General features: G+C 66.2%; 3 protein-coding genes across 4 annotated transcripts; 1 reads left to right on the forward strand and 2 right to left on the reverse strand.

The window, feature by feature from the left end:
- Nucleotide 1: 1 nt before the first annotated feature.
- Nucleotides 2–5,680, reverse strand: HYAL3 (hyaluronidase 3). 2 transcript variants are annotated; one of them, XM_052776070.1, is made up of 4 exons: nucleotides 5,628–5,680; nucleotides 826–1,735; nucleotides 620–709; nucleotides 2–451 (listed from the first exon to the last, which is right to left on the reverse strand). In XM_052776070.1, the coding sequence occupies exons 2-4, from the start codon at nucleotides 1,720–1,722 to the stop codon at nucleotides 98–100; spliced, it is 1,341 nt and encodes a 446-aa protein (XP_052632030.1). In that variant the 5' UTR covers nucleotides 1,723–1,735; nucleotides 5,628–5,680; the 3' UTR covers nucleotides 2–97. The 2 variants fall into 2 exon arrangements, with proteins under 2 accessions (XP_052632030.1, XP_052632029.1); XM_052776069.1 differs by having other exon boundaries at nucleotides 826–1,755; nucleotides 5,632–5,660.
- Nucleotides 2,903–6,390, reverse strand: LOC128136329 (N-alpha-acetyltransferase 80-like). Its single transcript, XM_052775650.1, has 4 exons — nucleotides 6,372–6,390; nucleotides 6,213–6,313; nucleotides 5,632–6,016; nucleotides 2,903–3,690 (listed from the first exon to the last, which is right to left on the reverse strand). The coding sequence occupies exons 1-4, from the start codon at nucleotides 6,388–6,390 to the stop codon at nucleotides 2,963–2,965; spliced, it is 1,233 nt and encodes a 410-aa protein (XP_052631610.1). The 3' UTR covers nucleotides 2,903–2,962.
- Nucleotides 6,306–15,918, forward strand: LOC128136467 (maestro heat-like repeat-containing protein family member 6). The gene is made up of 22 exons (XM_052776067.1): nucleotides 6,306–6,698; nucleotides 7,067–7,262; nucleotides 7,424–7,546; nucleotides 7,909–7,988; nucleotides 8,217–8,337; nucleotides 8,461–8,547; nucleotides 9,125–9,229; nucleotides 9,530–9,713; nucleotides 9,997–10,106; nucleotides 10,358–10,507; nucleotides 10,709–10,863; nucleotides 10,990–11,137; nucleotides 11,278–11,456; nucleotides 11,546–11,683; nucleotides 11,874–11,988; nucleotides 12,255–12,392; nucleotides 12,994–13,170; nucleotides 13,635–13,790; nucleotides 14,251–14,352; nucleotides 14,663–14,765; nucleotides 15,012–15,065; nucleotides 15,321–15,918. Exons 1-22 carry the CDS (start codon nucleotides 6,685–6,687, stop codon nucleotides 15,524–15,526), a joined length of 2,841 nt encoding a protein of 946 aa, XP_052632027.1. The 5' UTR covers nucleotides 6,306–6,684; the 3' UTR covers nucleotides 15,527–15,918.
- The last annotated feature ends 827 nt before the right edge of the window (nucleotides 15,919–16,745 follow it).

Here is a 16,745-nt window from a genome sequence, read left to right on the forward strand (position 1 = left end):
GCTGTGTCAGGAGGATTTATTTAAGTTAATGAGACCATAGGAAGCGCCGGGCAGCAGCACTGCTAGGGTAGGGGACCATGGCGGTCCCCGGCCCTGGTCACCAGCCCCACGTGCCCCGTGGCAGGCAGGTGTCAGAGGGCAGGAGATCGTTCTGCCCGTAGAGCCCATGAGCGTGGGTGGGTGCCAGGCAGGAGGCAGCAGGGCCGGTTTGGACCTGCCGGGCACAGCCCTCACCGGCCCAGCCGCGGTAGCAGTGGCAGCGGAAAGAGGCCAGCGGGCTGGCACCGGGGCCAAGGTGCAGGAGGCTGCCCAGGTCGTGGGGCTGCCGGCGCACGCAGCGCCCGTGCCCGTGGCACTGCCCGAAGCTGCACTCCCGGGCTGCTGCCGTCACGTTGGCCACGTAGGGACCCAGGGTGGACGTGAGGTAGTGGCGCAGGCTGGCACAGCTCTCCTGCGGGGGGGGGAAGCACCAGTGAGAACCTGCCTCGGCACTGGGGTCCCTCCGGCCACCCCTTCCCGGAGGGCACAGGAGATGTGGCCGTCCTGTACGTCCCATGCCCACGCCACGTCCTGCTGCCCGCCGCGTGCCAGCTGCAGTGCGGCAAGGGCCCGTACTCACAGCCGAGCGGGAGTACGACAGGTCTCCCCAGAGCACGAGTCCGGCCGCACCCAGCGCCGCGCTCTCCCCGATGGTGTGCACCAGGTCAGCCTGCCACGGAGAGAGAGAGAGACAGACATGACCGGGCTGGGGGGCACAGGCCACGTCCCAGTGCCAAGCAGGACCCCCAACACACCCGCTGCCAGCCCTGGCCCCGCGGTGCTTACCAGCTCCAGGAATCTGGGTGAGCGGCGGAAGGAGAGGCGGGAGTAGGCGACCACGGGCAGGAGGCCGTCGGCCCCGAAGGCGGCCACGCGCAGGGCCTCGCGCAGCCGGTGGTGCACGTAGCGGCGGCGCAGGGCGGGCGGCAGCGCCGGCGGCAGGTAGATGCTGGGGTAGAGGGCTGCCGAGGCGGCCCAGAGCCAGCCCAGACGGTTGTTGCGCCGCACCTCCGCCGGCCGGCACCGCCCGGTGTAGTTGGCCTCCTTGGCCCAGTTGCCGTTGAGGCAGTCGGGGAAGCGGTAGAAACCCCAGAGCCCCCTCGGGCGCAGGGTCCGTCCCAGCAGCAGGGTCTCCTCCATCAGAGTCTGCGCAGCCTGCTCGAACTCCCACCGGGCCAGCCGGAGCCGCCGCCGTGCCGGCAGGAGGCCGTGCCGGTCCCGCACCCACTGCTCCGAGGCCACCCGGTAGATCCGCTTGGCCCCCCAGTTCTGGGCCCAGAGGGGCCTCCACTCCTCCCAGTCCACCACGGCCAGGCCGCGGAAAGCGTGTTGCAGGAGGAGGCGGATGTCCCCGGCCACCCTGGCGAGGTGGGCACTGAGCGGGACCCGCTGGGGGATGCCCCCGTTGCGGGGGACGCCCTGCCGTGACAGGTAGGGGTACAGCCCAAACTTGTTCTTGTAGAAGATGGTGATGTTCTGGCCGGCGAAGCGGCCATCCTGGTTCTCCACGATGCCGTAGTCACCGAGGGGCAGCCCCACGCCAAAGCGGCGCTGGCAGCGGCCGGTGGGGATGTTCCACACCACAGTGAAGGGCTGGCCGCCCACCAGGGGCTCTGGTGCCGGGCCTTCCCCACCGACTGTGCCCAGCACCAGGCAGGCCCAGAGCACCAGCGCCAGCACCATCCTGCGTCGCCGGCTGCCTGCGGGGCCGGCACCCTGCAGGGAAAGGAGAGTGGCAGGGGTGAAGTGGCAGGGCGCAGCGGGCACCCCGGCTGTGCTGGCGCTGCCGCCCTGGCACGTGGTGGGCTAGGATAGGCCACAGGGGCCAGGCTGCCCCACAGGCACGTGCTGCCCACCCCAAAATCCCACGGGAGTCAGCAAATTGAGGGTTTCAGACACCTCGTGCCTCAGTGCCACCAGTGGGCACCTCTGCCTGCTGTGCCCCGGTGTGCAGAGTCCCTGCCTGCACCACCACAGCCGTGGCACGGCTCTGGTGCGGCACTGCAAGCTGCTGACCCCGGTGCCTCAGTTTCCCTGCTGGCTCCTAGCCCTGCCCGTAGCAGGGGCACTGTGACCCCTTCTTCCCCATTTTGTAGCAGGGCCTAGCCAGGCTGGGTGCCCTGCTGAGGGACGGAGTCCCCCGAGAGGTGTGGTGGAGCCAAAGGGGCAGCTCTGTCCCCCCAGGCTGGGCAGGGATGGGGGGGGCCAGCTGTCCCTGCCTGGTGCCGGCCAGCTGCCCGGGGTGAGGGGATTAGACCGGAGATGGGCCCGGGGGCCGCGTGACGCAGCAAGGACAGTGCTAATCCCCCGGCACGGGGCCCAGCCGCTCTCCCTGACCTTCCTGCTCCCGCGCCTCCGGCCCTCGCTGCTGTCAACTGCCTCGGGGGGGGGGCCTGGCCACCTGCCCCCCTCACGGTGCAGTGCAGGAGACCCTGCAGCCCACCTCACCCTCCTGGGGCCTCCTCCCCCTGGTGCCCCTCCAGCCATTGTGTGCCTCAGTTTCCCCAGGCTGCTCAGTGGGGACAGTGGCAGCCACGCTGGCAGACATGGCATGCTGTCAGCCCCAGCTGCCCAACAGCGAGTCCTCTGGGTGGAGGAGACACTGGTGGGACCGGGCGGCGCTCCCGGGACCAGTCCCAACCCCAGAGCCCGACGTGGGCCCGGCTCCCTGCCATGCTGGTGGTTCCAGGGCTCCAGCCAGGTGAGCTGGGGGCCGGGCGAGAGCAGATCCAGTGTGCCCAGACAGGGCAGGGTGTGGGATCCGCATTTTTGCCGGCACCCACCCCTGCAATGGGACCAGGGCAAACCAGGGAGGCTGGGAGAGCTGGCGTCAGCCCCGAAGAACGGCAGGCAGTCAGGCAGCACTGGGGCAGGCAGCCCCTGCCCGCACTGCTTTTAATCACCAGCTCGGCGCCCCGGCCCCTCAGATGTCCTTCTTCATCCAGAAGATGGGCAGCCCTTTGCCGTCGCGGTGGGGGGTCTCCAGGAGGCTCTGCCCGCTGCTCTCGGCCAGGACTCCCCTCGCCCAGATCACGGTTGGCGGGGGGGGCGGGGGGGGAGCGGCAGGGGGCGGGAGGGGAGGAGGGGGGGCAGAGGGCACCCTTGGCCTGGTGGCGGTGGCAGTGGCAGTGCCAGGAGGGGCGGAGAAGAGCCGCAGCACCTCGGCGGGTAGGGCGGGGCTGAGGAAGGCCACGCTCTGCACCGGCTCGCCCAGGACGAAGCCCAGGTGGGCATAGAAATGCTGCTTGTCGTGGGTAGTAAGATGAAGGCAGCCGAAGCCCCGGGCCCGGGCCCACCGCTCGGTGGCCTCCATCAGCTGCCGCCCGTAGCCCTGGCCCCGCAGCGCCCGGGCCACCACCACGCTCTCCACGAAGAGGTCGCGGGGACGGCCGGCCACGCGGGAGAGCCGGACGTGGCCCACGAGCTGGCAGGGACCCTCCCGGGCGGCGAGGGCCTCGGCGGGGCCCCGGCTCCGCAGCAGCAGCAGGCAGATGGGGAAGGCATCCGAGGAGCGCTGGAGCGTGTGGAGCCGCGATGCCCGGCTCTTCCCCCACTCCTCGCCCAGCAGCTTGGCGCAGGCCTCCAGCAGCTCCGGCCTCCGGTGCAGAGGGACCAGGCTGAGTTCCTCCGACATGGAGCCCATTCTTCTCACTGACAGGAGACCAAGTAGGCCACAGCTTAGAGGCCGCAGGGGACAGGCTTCGTGTGTCGCCCCGGCGCAGGCATGGCTCCCCAGTGGCACGGCCAGATGGGTTTGCAGGGGTTAGCGGCGGGTCCGAGGTTGAACGACAGCACCGCGGCAGGGAAGCGGCGCGTGGTTCCAGCTCCAGACACCCGTGCTGAGACACCTGTGGGCAGGTCTGGCACTGCCGAGCCGGCAGAGGGGCAGGGGCAGGAGGCACAGGGCTGGCCTTGCCCCCTCCCCAGCCCTGCCACCAGCTCCTGCCACCTGGGCACCCGCCTGAGACCAGCCAGCTCATCACATATGTATCCCCAGCCTGCAAAAGAGGCCTGCAGTGCCGTGGAGCTAAGCGGACCCCAGCCATGCTGTGCCAGTGCAAGGGCTTGGGGGGGCCCTGCTGGCCTCCAAGGGGGCAGAACCCTGCCACAACTGGTGAGCGGCAGGGACCCCTCTCCCAGCGTGGCAGCCATTCCCCTTGCGAAGGAGAAGCCACAGGCAGAGAGCAGGAGGAACCGCTGCACCAGCTCACCAGCTGGGGTTGAGCAAACTGCCCTGCTTCCCTCTCTGGTGGGGGGAGGGCCTGGCCCTGCCCCCCCCGCACCCTCAGGGTGTCCCCAAAAGTCACCCCCCCAGCTCCAAGACCCCCAGCTCCCAGCCCAGCCTGCACGCCCCGCTTTGGAGGCCAGGCAGCTCCCCGAGGCCCCATCGGCACCCCCAGGTGGGTGATGCTTTTCCTTCCATCTCTCCAGCAAACCCATGCTGGGACCCTGCCAGCACCCCTCTGCACTCGGAGGGGGGGGCCCCAGTGAAGGGGGAAGCCCCCCTCATGCCTGCCCTCCTGCCGCTTCTGCCTGCGGTACCGCACCAAGCTTCACCCACCCAGGTGCCTGGTTCCTCCCTATGCCTGCCCCTCTCCAGGCCCTGCCCAGGGGCATGGGGCTGCCCACTCTGCCTGCTGCTCACCCTGCCTGCACTCACCCTGCCCACCTCTCACCCTGTCCGCTGCTCCCGCCGCTCACTCTGCTCACACTCACCCTGCCTGCTGCTGCCGGCTCCCGCGCCGTCAGTGCCTGCGCGGCAGCGCGGCAGGAAGCAGCCCAGGCTCGCGGCCGACCGCAGCGCCTGCTTCTGCTTCCCCAGCATGAATGACACGTCTGTCCAGGGCACCTCCCCCAGCACCCAAAACAGACTGCACCCCCGCACAGGGCAGGCCACCCTGCCTGCACCCCCCATCACTCCAAACCACGCTACACCCGCACACGGTGCACAAACCTGAACGGCACCACCCAGCTGATCGCTGCGCCCACCCCACGTCTGGACCTCCCAAACACGTGGCCCCCAGCCCATCACTGACCATCCCTGACCCATCACTGACCCCATCATTGACCCCATCACTGACTCCATCACTGAGCCCATCGTTGACCCCAGCACTGAGCTGATCGTTGACCCCAGCACTGGACCATCATTGACCCATCCCTGACCCCATCACTGAGCCCATCATTGACCCCAGCACTGAACTGATCATTGACCCCATCACTGGACCCATCACTGACTCCATCGCTGAGCCCATCACTGACCCCAGCACTGACCCATCACTGGGCCCATCACTGACTCCATCACTGACCATCCCTGGACCCATCCCTGAACCCATCCCTGACCCCATCACTGAGCCCATCATTGACCCCAGCACTGGACCCATCCCTGGACCCATCCCTGACCCCATCACTGACTCCAGCACTGACCCCATCACTGGACCCATTATTGACCCCATCACTGACCATCATTGACCCATCCCTGACCCCATCATCGACCCCATCGCTGACCCATCACCGGACCCCTCTCCCCCTCCCCTTTCCCCCTTCCTTCTTCCCCCGCTCCCCCGTTCCCGTCCCCTTCCCGCCCGTACCGACCTGCCGGCCCCGCCGCCGCCGCCGCCGCCGCTTCCGCCGTCGAGCCTTCACTTCCGCTGCCGCCACTTCTCGGCGCCCGAACCGCGCCCCCTGGCGGCCGGAGGCCGCGTCCCCTCACGCCACCCTCTTGCGCGCATGCGCGTTGCGCCGGGGCGCCGTCCGCCCTGCTCCCCGCCGCCGTGGCCCGTCCCGCTGCCCCCCGCTGCCCACCGGCCTCTCGCCTCACCTCCCGCCCGTCCCCACACACCGACCCCTCTGTGCCCACGCCACCTCGCTCCCGGCCCCACCACCCTGGGCGTACCGCCGCCCCCCAGCACCCCGGGCCGGGCCGGGCCGGGCCGGGCCCCCGCGCCCGCTCGGACGGCCCAGCAGGCCCGGGCTGGGCCTAACGGGGCCGTAGGCCTCGGGGAGTGGGAGAGGGGGAACCCCCCCCCGTCCCTGGTGCCAGCCAAGGGCTGGTGGAACCCTGCCGCCTGCCACGGCAGCCATAACCGGGGGGACCCAGCTGACCCCAAGAGTCACAGGTCGCTGCGGCTGCAGCTGAGCGCATGGGAAGGCCTCCGGTGTCCCTGTGTGCCCACCTGCCTTCGAGTGAGGGGAGCCCGGCGGGCCTCGTCCCGGGCCTCGTGTGGACGAGGGAAGAGCCTCGGCGTGCCTGAGGGGCTGGGGGCGGCACCAGGCCCTGGGAGTGAGGGACACGGGACAGAGGGGTCTCTGCGACAAGGGGGATGCCCCCATACAGACAAACCCCAGCCCCATAGCGGGAGGAGGAGGAAGAGGGAGCCAGTCCCGTCCCCCCAGGGCAAGGAGGGGTCCATGTGCTCCGGGGCAGCCAGAGGGGTTCTGGGGAGGGGGGAATCAGGGGGCTTAGGGGAGTGACATTGGGGTACTTTGCGACACCCTGTGTCACCCAGCCCTGCTCCCACAGTGTCTGGGAGGACAGTGTTGGGACAGGATGGGAGCAAGGAGCCCCGAGCACAGCCACCTCTGCCCCCACCGCCCCTGGGGTGGCAGGGGGTCCTCCTCACCCCTTTCCTCCCTCCCTCCTGCAGGATGGCGGAGAGACCCCCTGGCCACGTTAGGCAGGCCTGGGAGGAGAAGGATGGAGCTGCCCTGGTTCCCGGCTCCGGGCCAAAGCCTGATGAGATGTGCAAGGTCCAGCTGTTGCAGGCAGGTGAGTGTGCAGGTGCTGTGGACCAGGGGGCTGCCCACCCTGCCCTGCCCCGTCCTGTGCCAGGCTCGCATCCCCCAGCCAGACTGGCATCAGAGCTCCCACAGCGCAGTAGCCAGGAAGCTAGCTCTGTTATGGCATTCCTGGGTCAGGGACTCTCCCTGTGCCCTGGTGCCAGCGTGTCCCTCAGCAGAGCACACCAGGGCCTCCTCCCCATGCTGCCCTCCAGCATCACACCCTCTCCCCTGGGGCACACAGGGGACACCAGTGTCCCAGCCTTGAGCAAGGGCTCGTGGCATCCCTGGGAGCTGGGCAGAGGGCTCGGGTTTTCCCCGCTGCCTGCCCCCCAGCCCTGCCTGCTCTCTCTTGGCCAGATCTGTGCTGCTCCACCTTGGCTGTGCCCAGGGAGGAAGATAATACCCTGGACATCGTTCGAGCCTTCCTCAGGAGCAGACCAAAGGTATCCGTGGCCACTTCTATGAGGCTGCGCCCGTGTCTCCCAGCCTGTCTTTCGACCCCTGTCCCATGTTCAGAAGGTGCTGGGGGCTGTGCTGGGCCCCCCACCCGGCTGTCTCTCCCCCCTGACACTGTCTGTCTGTCTGCCTCCTCCCCGGCTGGCAGCAAGAGGCCCAGAAGCTGAGGTTTCTGGCCTCCATCTGCACCGTCTGCAGCACCACCAGTGTGGACTCTACCGTGTGGGACATGCTTTACTTCTGCCAGCTGGAGGTGGTGGAGACCATCGAGGTGAGGGGACGGCCAGTCAGGCTGAGGCAGGGGCAGGGGCAGCAGGCAGCGACACAGCCCCAGGGGCAGGTGAGGGCTTGGCCAGGCAAGGGGGTTGCGGATGAGCACTGCTCTGAGTCTCCATCCTTGGAGATGCCCCAAAGCCACCTGGGTGGCCCGGCTGGACATTTGCAGGTCCCTTGGCCAGCCTGTGGCTCTGTGATGGGCACAGCCTTTCCAGCCATGGGGCTTGGGACCACTGGGTGCTGGGTGGGGAGGGGGTGCCAGGATGGGGGCACCTGGGCTCTGCCAGCCCTGCAGGCTCTTGCTGGGCGAAGGAGACTGCCCCGTCCTGAGCTGTCCCATGCTGCTGTGCTCCCCAGGTGCTGCTGCAAGAGGAGCCCGCTGGCCACCAGGGCATCATGGTGCAGCAGCAAGCCATGCTGGCCATCACCTCCATGAGGTACCTGCCCCAGCCCCCAGCTTGGTGGCCCCGACGGCACTGGTCCCAGATGGGGGGCATCCCCGGTCCTGGGTCTGAGAGGGAGGCAGAGAACAGGGCAGGGGGTGCCACAGGGTTTTCCCCGCAAAGGCGAGTGCCAGTGTCATGGGGGGTTGAAGTGTCCCCCATGGCATGGGGCTCAGCTCAGGTCTCTAAGCCCAGGGTCTGCCTCCTCCTCTGTCCCCGCAGCAGAGTGGGGCTGCTTCTGCAGGAGAAGAAGAGCAGCCTCCTCTATGTCTGCTTCTGCAGCATCTTCCACCTGCCTCCTCAGGAGGACACTCAGGGCCCTGATGCTTCACTCTACTCCAAGGTATGCCAGGGGTGAACCACGGGGAGTTCCCTGGCTGCGAGGCCCCTTCCTGGGCACCGCAGGGCCATGGCCGTCCCCTGCCAGGCTTCCAGCGCTGCCCCCAAGACTCTGTCCCCCTCGCAGACCCTGGCCACGATGGACAGCATGCTGCAGGTGCTGGTACGCAGCGCCGGCACCCTCGGCATTGTGGAGCTGCAGAACATCTTGGAGGTCTGGCCTTGGCACAGGGTCCCCATGGGCAGTGACCCCTGGCTTGAGCGGTGCCCGCCCCCAGCACCTGGTGCAAGGAGGGGGGCAGGGAACGTCCCTCCTTACCAGCCATGCCCCCCACCAACTCCCCTGCCTCCTGGCTGCTGCCAGAGCACCTTCTCCTGCCCCAGCCCACCCCACCTCTGCAGCCTTGCCCGCTGCCCGTCCTCCCCAACACTGCCTTCCAGATGGACCTGCCTGTCTGGCAAGGGGAGCCTAGCCCTGGGGCTTTCCCCCTCCAGCTTCACCATGGGCCATATCCCAGAGCCCCCACCACAGGTCCCCAGTGAGGTGGTCACCCCAAAGCCTTGGAGTCCTTGGGTGGGAAGCAGAGGGATGTTTTTTGGTGGGGAGTGAATGGAAGGCAGCAGAGGCAGCAGAAGAAGCGGGATGCAACAACCTGCCTGGCTGCAGCAGGTTGCTGTGAGGGGCAAGAAGGACACATGCCCCATCCCAGGCACTGCCCCAGAGCAAGCCTGGCCATACCATGCTGTGCCATGCCACCTCCCTGGCACACCAGCAGCTTTTCTCCTCCCAGCTGCTGCTGCCCTTCACCAATTCCCAGCTGGCAGCGGTGCAGGAGAGGGCCATGGCACGGATTGCCAGGCTGGCCAACTTCATTACCACCTACTCCCTGCCGCAGGTACTGAGCTCCTGGTCTGGGCAGCCCCAGTGCCCTGTCCCTGTGCACCTGAGCCCCGGCACCTCCCAGGGAAGCTGGCCACCCAGCCAGCAGGTCGGGAGCAGGGGTCTTTGCCCTGCCCCTGTCCTGTCGATGCTCTCTCCCAGGGCAGGGCAGGGCAGGGCTGCCCCGGGCACAGGCAGGAACTTGGGTCCGGCAGCCCTGCCCTGCTCTTGGCTGCTGCCTAGCTGCTCTGAGAGCAGCTGGGGCTCACCTTGTGCCTGGGCTTACCTTGTGCTCACACTGCCTCTCTTCCCCCAGGTCTGCCCCTGCTTTGCACAAGCCACAGTCCTCAGGCATCAGTGCTCCAAGACACATCAGTTTGTGATGCTGGGGAAGCTGGTGGGGCACCTCACCCTCTGTTGCACCTGCAAGGACAAGGGGACCCGTCACGAGGCTGCAGAAGCTCTCCATCACCTGCACACCTTTGTCCTGCAGCAGAGAAGTAAGACAAGCCGTGTCGGGCTGGATCCCCCAGGCATGGGCAGTCAGGGGCCGCTCTCCTTGTCGAGAGAAAGCCTTATCCAACCTGCCTGCCTGCCTGCAGTCTGAAAAGTCATTTCGCCTTGCCCCCGCTCACAATAGCCCTGGACCCTCCCTGGGTATCTGCTCCCTGGACCTGTCTGGTGCCCTTTTTCTTTGTCAGCAACTTTTCTGCCCAATGCTCTCAGACTGCACCTCCACTTCTGCACCCTCTCTCTGAGCACCCTGGTTTTGCTCCTCCCCAGGCAGGTGGCCCTGGCTGCATGACACAGGGCAGCTGCAGCTCCAGGAGGGCTGGCAAGCAACGCAGCCCTGGCAGCTTTTGCACACCAGCCACATCGGCAAAATCTTCTTGGTAAGAAGTGCCTTTGGCTCAGTGTGAGTGAAGGGACACCCAATGCATGGGGATGACGGGCTCACGCTGTTCTTGAGCAGGGGTTAGGCAAAGGCCCTCAGGGAGCTTCAGTTCCCTGTGGGACCCTGACGCCCACCATCGGTCTCCTCCCCAGCGCAGCCTGGCTCTGTGTCCTGCTCTCACTGCACAGCCGAGATGCTCTGGGTGATGCTCTAGGCAACAAATCTCCCCTCCTCTCCTTCATCCTGCAGATGTTCACAAAATACCTCCAGCCCTCCGACCGGGCAGACGTCATCCTCATGGCTATCAAGAGCTTGAGAGCCCCAAGCGCCTACAGCATCAGCCTGGCTGCCCACATGGTGGATGTCCTTGTGGCGGACCATGCCTTCCAGCCGGGGCAGGTGAATAGCCCATGGGTGGCACGGCTGATGCTCCAGCCCACTGGGGGACTGTTCCTCCCCTGGCTCGGTGCCTGGCTAGCACTGACGCCGTCTCAAGCTGGCATACCGCAATAGGAACAGAAGCAGCTCCCAGTGGGAGCTGGGCAAATGGCCGCGCTCACCGTGCTGACATCCCCGCTCCCACCTGTGTCTCCCCTCCAGGTGCTGAACATCGTGTGGGCCATCTACAGAAGCCTGCCCTCCGTCAGGGCGGTGGTAGCCCTCAAAAGCCTGGACAGGGCCCTGCTGGTGCTGACGGGCAAGCACCCCAGCGAGGTGGTGGCCAGCCTGCTGCAGTGCTCCCCGATGTGCACCCAGTAAGGGGACCACCAGCCTTTGGGGCTCCTCTCGCACTGGGAGAGGGGCCCCAAGACCCTCCCGAGGGATTTCAGCCCCGCCATCCTCTGGGGTGTCCCTGCTGACAGAGCCCCGGGTCCCTGCAGTGTTGCCGTGGCCATGTGGAGGGCGATGATGTCTGAGCCCCAGGCTGCAGAGAAGGTGCTGAGGGAGCTACTCAGCATGCTGATGAACCAGTCACTGCGCAAGACCTCCACCTCCACCAAGGACAACCCGCGCATCCTCTCCCTGGCTGTGAGTTGCTGGATGAAGGCTCGCTGACCTCCGGGGCTGATCTCAGCTGTCTGGGGCCCCTGCTCCCCTTCCCTGCCCACCCCAAGGCTTGACCTCCCCAGGGGTGAGGGGACATCTCGGTGTCTGGGTGTCTTCTGCAGGCAGCCAGGACGATAAGCGAGATCCTCCTGCAGTCTGTCTGCCTGTGGCAGGTGGAGGCAATTTTCCCCCAGCTTTTCCTGGCACTGCTTTTCCAAGTGTCGTTCACCACGGAGCTGACGCTGCAGGAGGTGCACATCTTCTGGAAGGAGCACCAACAGGATCTGCTCACTCCCATCAGGTGCTCCATCCCCTTTCCTCTCATCCCTGCCAGCCACCCAGAGCAAAGCCACAGGTCCTGGTGGGAGCTGAGCATTTCTCCTTGTGCAGGTCTGCGGTGCAGTCCATGAGAGTGCTGCTCTGCAGCATGGGCTTTGAGAGCCAGGTACTGGCCATCGAGGTGCAGGGTGGCTGGGACACCCTGCTCAGCTCCCAGACCCACCTCATGGGAGTGCGCATCATCGCCAGGTGAGAGCCCCTTCTCCCTGCTGCTTGGGGACAGGGCACCCCATGCCACCCCCTCCCTTGGGGCTGATGGCAGTGGGGTCCCCATTACTCGGAGAAAGTGGTACGGACTGGTGGTGTCCAGGCTGGTGCAAACCCCCAAAAGATGTGCCTGCCTGGCTCAGGCCTGACGGTGCCTCCTTCCCCCTGTCAGGGAGATGATGAAGACCCCAAGTCCCCTGTGCTCCACCATCTTCTGCCATCTGGCAGAGCTCCTCAGTGCGGAGGACCCCACCTGGGAGATGGTCGCCATGGTCTTCTTCATCGAGGTGAGCCTGATGGCACCGCTCCAAGCTCCCCCCGACGCTCGGTTCTCCCATGACCACCGCTGTGGGGAAAGCTGGGGCAGCAGGTGGGCTCTGGTTGGTACCATGGAGGAGCAGATGAGCAAGCAATGTGCTGTGGTGTGGGGCATGGGGACCCTCCGCAATCCCTGCTGCCTCCGTCTGGGCTTGGTCTTGCCCTGCGTCCTTGTCCTGAGCTGATGGTTGGAGCCAGCACCGCACCTTACCGGCTCCCGCTGCCTGTGTTTCAGATGCTGAACTGTACCAACCTCAGTGAAGAGCTGGACCGTGCCCTGGAAATCTTCCCTGTGTATCTACAGAGCCAGTGCCTGGGGATGCCCAGCCTGGTGCTCAGGGCCATCCTCAGGCTCACTGAGAGGCCCGACACAGTGAGTAGGGGGCAACCGGGACAGCAGCCCAGGGTGGAAGAGTGCGTAACATGGCAGCTTGGGCTTTCCTGGGCATTGTGAGCTGTGCTGGCTGCTGCCAGCTCTCCCGCCTCCCCGGCCCTCTGCCCCATGGCTGTGCCGTGCCAAGGAGAGAAGCAGCAGTGCCGATGGGAACGGGCTCCCACTGCCAGCACGTCCCAGCAGGGATGCTGGCGGCAGAGCAACCAGCCTGAGCGTGGGGTCTGCAGGGCCTGGCCGTGAGGTGTTGAGCCCCAGGGTGAAACACAGCAGCCATGGCAGGGGCTGCTGGCAGCTTGGGCAGCTTTCCAGGCAGCGCCAGTCACCCACCAGCCTATCCAGGGGTGTCTGGTGGAGAAGGGGGCAGCCGAAGGGCTGGCAAGGAGCCAGTGCTGTCTGTCCTCCCCCTCTGTGCCCTGCTCTTCCCATGGCCATGCTGATGAGCCCTGTCTGCTGGGACCTTGCCCTCGTAACCCGCACTGCCTGCAGAGAAGCTAGCGGGGAGGCCGGTGTTCGTGGAGAGGGTTTTCACGCCTGTGATCGGTGGTTCCTTTACAAAAAGGAGGTGGCATGTCTCACACAGGAAAGGAAAGCCCTCATCCTGCTGCCATATGTTATGGAGCAGCTGCAGGGTGCTGACAGTGATGCCAGCGCCGCGGCCCTGCCCGTGCTTGGCAACATGCTCCAGCTGCTGGAGGGGAAGACGCTCAGCCTCACTGCCCTGGCACTGGCTGACAAGCTCCAGCCGCTTTTCGACGATGTAAGGCTAGGGGAGAGCCCCATGCCCCCCTCACTGGGCACCTCCATTCATGCCTCCCACCGCAGCCCCCGTGCTCTGCAGGGGGATGCTTTGCCCCGCAGTCCCCAGACCCCATTGCTGCCCTCGGCGGCTCCGTGCTGTGTCACAAACCCCCCCCCAAGGACTCCCTCCGGTTCGGCCTCCCTGCCGCAGCGGGGGACGGTGGTGGCAGGATGGCAGCAGGCGTGCTGAGCCCCACCAATGCACACCCTGCTCTGGCAGCATCCTCCAGCCTTCTGCAGGGTCTCCCTCTCTGGCCCTCAGCCCCGGAGACCCCAGTCCCCCTGGGCAGACCATCTGAATGCCGCAGCTCGCTCCCTTTTGGAGCAGGGCTGCCTGCAGCCATTTGGGGGATGTCTGTCTCCATGTCAGCCCCTTGCTTGCCATGAGCTTGGGGTTGAGGTCCTCCTCCCCTCCTCCCCCAGGAGCTGGACACCGTGCGGGAGCTCTCCATCCGTCTCTTCCAAATCGCAATGGGGCTCGTGGTGGGTGCCGAAAAGAAGAAGATGAAGAAGAAGGTGTGGGACAGCCTGCTGCCGCTGCTCTTTCACCTGCATGATCAGGACAAGAGCGTGGCCAAGGTGGGATTCCCAACCTGACCGGTCCTTTGGGGAGGGCAATGCTGACACTGCACTGTGAGGTCTAGCTTGTTGAGTCCCTAGGAACAGGCAGAGCCCCCCTCCCTGCCCACTGCTGCCTTTCTCCTCCTGCTGCCTGGATGCATGGGGAGGTGGGTCCCTTTCCCACCCAGCTCCCTCCACACAGCCCCTGGCACGGGTCCCTGCAGCCCCAGAGACTGGGCTATGGCTCTGCAGCAGCCTGGGGCCACCAAAGCTGAAACGCTGAAGCCCCGACAGGCTTCCAGCCAGAAAGGGTGGCTGCCCTTCTTTTCCCCTGGGGTGCTGAACCTGGTGGCAGCATCAGTCTCCAGCTGGTGCGTCTTCCCTGCATGGGTCAGGACAGGCTTTGAGCCCCACCAAGAGGGAGGACACAGGGTCCTGTGCCCCCCATGATGGTGGTGGCATCTCTGCTGCTCACCAGGCCTCCCAGGAAGCCCTCCGCAGCGCTGGCCAGTTTCTGAAGTGGGGGCAGCTGGCGCAACTGGCCGAAACGGCACAGGCATGGAGGATCTGCGAGTGCCTGGTAAGCACAGCCCCAACACCCCTGGGTAAGCCCTGCAGAGGGGACCAAGGGCTGTGTCCCCACAGCTGCATCCACCCTCCTGGAACAGGCTCTGCTCCAGGCTGTCCTCACCCCCGGGGTCCCAAAGGGGACCCCGCCACCAGGATGGCACCCTAGCATTGCTTGGGAGCCCTCTGCTCCCTCCGAACCCCAGTGCAGAGAGCGGAGAGCTGGGAATGTCCTGCTGGGGGGAAGAAGGGTAGCCCTGGGTGGGGGGATGGCCCAACAGGGGGCCACCTCTGTGCCAGCTCTGCACCCTTCTCCTCTCCAGCTGGCCAGGAAGAGGAGCAGGGCCAAGGACTACCTGTGCCAGAGCCAGACCTACCTGCAGAGCCCACAGGAGCCCCTGCGGCAGGAGGCTGTCAGGTTCATCGGTGAGCCCCTAGCCCGAGGGTCCCTCCCTCTCCCAGGGTACCTGTGTCCTGGCGCAGGACCTGTGGGGCACCCCTTCACCCCCTCCCACTCCTGCCTGCACAGGTAGGGGTGGCAGGAGGTGCATCCCTCCCCTCCCCGATGCTGCACCCTGGGGTCAGCCCTCCCCAGGGAACCGTGTGGCCAGACAGGCTGGGTGGCGGGTCCCTGATGGCCAGTGGGGTCCCTGACATGCTGTGTCCCCCCAGGACTCATTGGACGGGATGTGGATGAGCACAAGAAGGTGCAGTACATCAGAGAGAGTGAGTGAGGGCAGCGGGGAGGAGGAAGGACCCTGGCATGGAGCTCCCCCCCCAGCCTGGGCAAGGGGGGCTCTGGTCCCAGCACATCTGTGGGAAGAGGGGTGTTTCGGGAGGGGCGTATTCCTGACCAGCAGGTTCCAGCCGAGCCATCTGCCCCCTGGTTCCCTCCTGGCCCTGGGAATCATGGGGTGCAATGTGCCCTGCCTGGAAGGGATACGGGGCTGTCACCTCACTTCTGCTGCTTTGTCCCCGCAGTCCTTCAAGGCACAAGCAAAGACACCAGCCCCCTGGTCTCCTCCCTGGCAACTCAGATGGTCCTCATCCTCGGACGAGGAAGGCTGAAGTCGAGGTTTAACTTACCACGGCTGAGCTTACAGATGCCGAGAGCATGGATGAGGTCACACTCAGTCCCCAGCGAGGACTCTGCTCAGACAGAGACAAAGCAGGAGCCCCAGCCCTAGGATGCTCTGCAGGCTGGGTTATCTCCTCTTCCTGAGGTCTAACAGGAAAGAAGACACCTCAGCCAGAGGAGGACCCAGCACCCTCCAGAGAGCGGCAGGACAGCCACTCTTTCCAGTGGTCCAGGACAACGCCTGCCCACACGCTTCGTCTTTGCCACAAAGCACCAGCTGCTCTGCTGGGCTGTGAAACAGAGGGAAGGAGAAGGCCACGCCAGAGCCAAAGCCAAAGTTGAAACTGAAGCCTTCCCTCCCCTCTGCAGGGCCATGCTGGGGTGAATCACTTTTTCTGCCTCCCACCGTCCAAGGATCCTGCGCTGCTTTGGGCCAACGTGGCCGAGCTTGGGAGCTACAAAGCCACCGATGCTCTGACTCCAGCAGCATCGTCCCCTCCATGTCCCCAGCAGGAAGGGCAGCTCTGCCTCCTGCCCGCACCGCTAGCTGTGCAGCCGCTCCTGCCCGGGAATGTTGGAAGTCACAAGAGCAATGGTAAGAGGTCACAGCGTGAAACTAAGCCCTCTGTCTCCAAAAGGCAGACCGCCGGCCGACAGTCAGCAGCCCCTCCAGGAAGCTCTGGGCACACATGGTGACGCTCTTTCGCTGCTTGTCCCTGGGGAAGTGAGCCTGTGCCTGGCAGAGACCAGCCAAGGAGTGTTCCCGCTGTCCTTCCACACCTTCCCGGGTGCCAAAGAGGAAAGAGACTGAACGCACAAAATGAAGTTTCGGCACAAAAGCAGGTTTTAGCTCTTTAGAGCATCACCAGGACAGGCCCCTCTGCACCCGCCTGTCCCAGACAGCCAGCCACTACCCCTGGCGCAGCCCAGCACGGGTCCCTGGGACCCCCAAAGGATGTGGGACAGGACCAGAGGCCGTGCCCCGCGCGGGGACTGGCCGAGGGTCCCCGAGGGGCAGAGCAAGCTGATCGTGATTTGGGAAGCAGCCACCCATCCACCGTCACCGCGACGCCGTCTCGGTGAGTGGGGGACGCCGGCTGCGATGCCCGCGGGGCCGGCACCAGGGGTCTTGGGGGGACCGGAGGAGGCAGCGCCCCCAGGGGGCCCTGGGGCTCAGCCAACCGGGCGGTGTCGCCGGGCGGGAGCTTGGGGGTGCGGGTCGGCAGGGAGTGAACGGTCCCAGCGGGGAGCCCCCGCTCCCCCCCAAAACCGCAGGACACTCGGGGCAGGGACGGAGCCCCGGCAGAGGAGCTCCGCCGAAGGGGCGG

Source organism: Harpia harpyja, chromosome Z (genome assembly GCF_026419915.1).
Source record: "Harpia harpyja isolate bHarHar1 chromosome Z, bHarHar1 primary haplotype, whole genome shotgun sequence".
Taxonomy (NCBI): Eukaryota; Metazoa; Chordata; class Aves; order Accipitriformes; family Accipitridae; genus Harpia; species Harpia harpyja.

What these genes read in the sequence shown, in the direction of transcription:
- HYAL3 (XM_052776070.1), bottom strand. Translation starts at nt 1,722, where the DNA reads ATGGTGCTGGCGCTGGTGCTCTGGGCCTGCCTGGTGCTGGGCACAGTC. An exon ending in CACCCAGATTCCTGGAGCTG is followed by an intron (nt 710 to 825) that starts GTAAGCACCGCG and finishes TCTCCGTGGCAG; the next exon opens with GCTGACCTGGTGCACACCAT. An exon ending in TGTCGTACTCCCGCTCGGCT is followed by an intron (nt 452 to 619) that starts GTGAGTACGGGC and finishes CCCCCCCCGCAG; the next exon opens with GAGAGCTGTGCCAGCCTGCG.
- LOC128136329 (XM_052775650.1), bottom strand. An exon ending in CTCCCCTCACTCGAAGGCAG is followed by an intron (nt 6,017 to 6,212) that starts GTGGGCACACAG and finishes CGGCCCCGTTAG; the next exon opens with GCCCAGCCCGGGCCTGCTGG. An exon ending in GGCGGCGGCGGGGCCGGCAG is followed by an intron (nt 3,691 to 5,631) that starts GTCGGTACGGGC and finishes GTCTCCTGTCAG; the next exon opens with TGAGAAGAATGGGCTCCATG.
- LOC128136467 (XM_052776067.1), top strand. An exon ending in AGGACAAGAGCGTGGCCAAG is followed by an intron (nt 13,791 to 14,250) that starts GTGGGATTCCCA and finishes GCTGCTCACCAG; the next exon opens with GCCTCCCAGGAAGCCCTCCG. An exon ending in GGAGGATCTGCGAGTGCCTG is followed by an intron (nt 14,353 to 14,662) that starts GTAAGCACAGCC and finishes TCTCCTCTCCAG; the next exon opens with CTGGCCAGGAAGAGGAGCAG.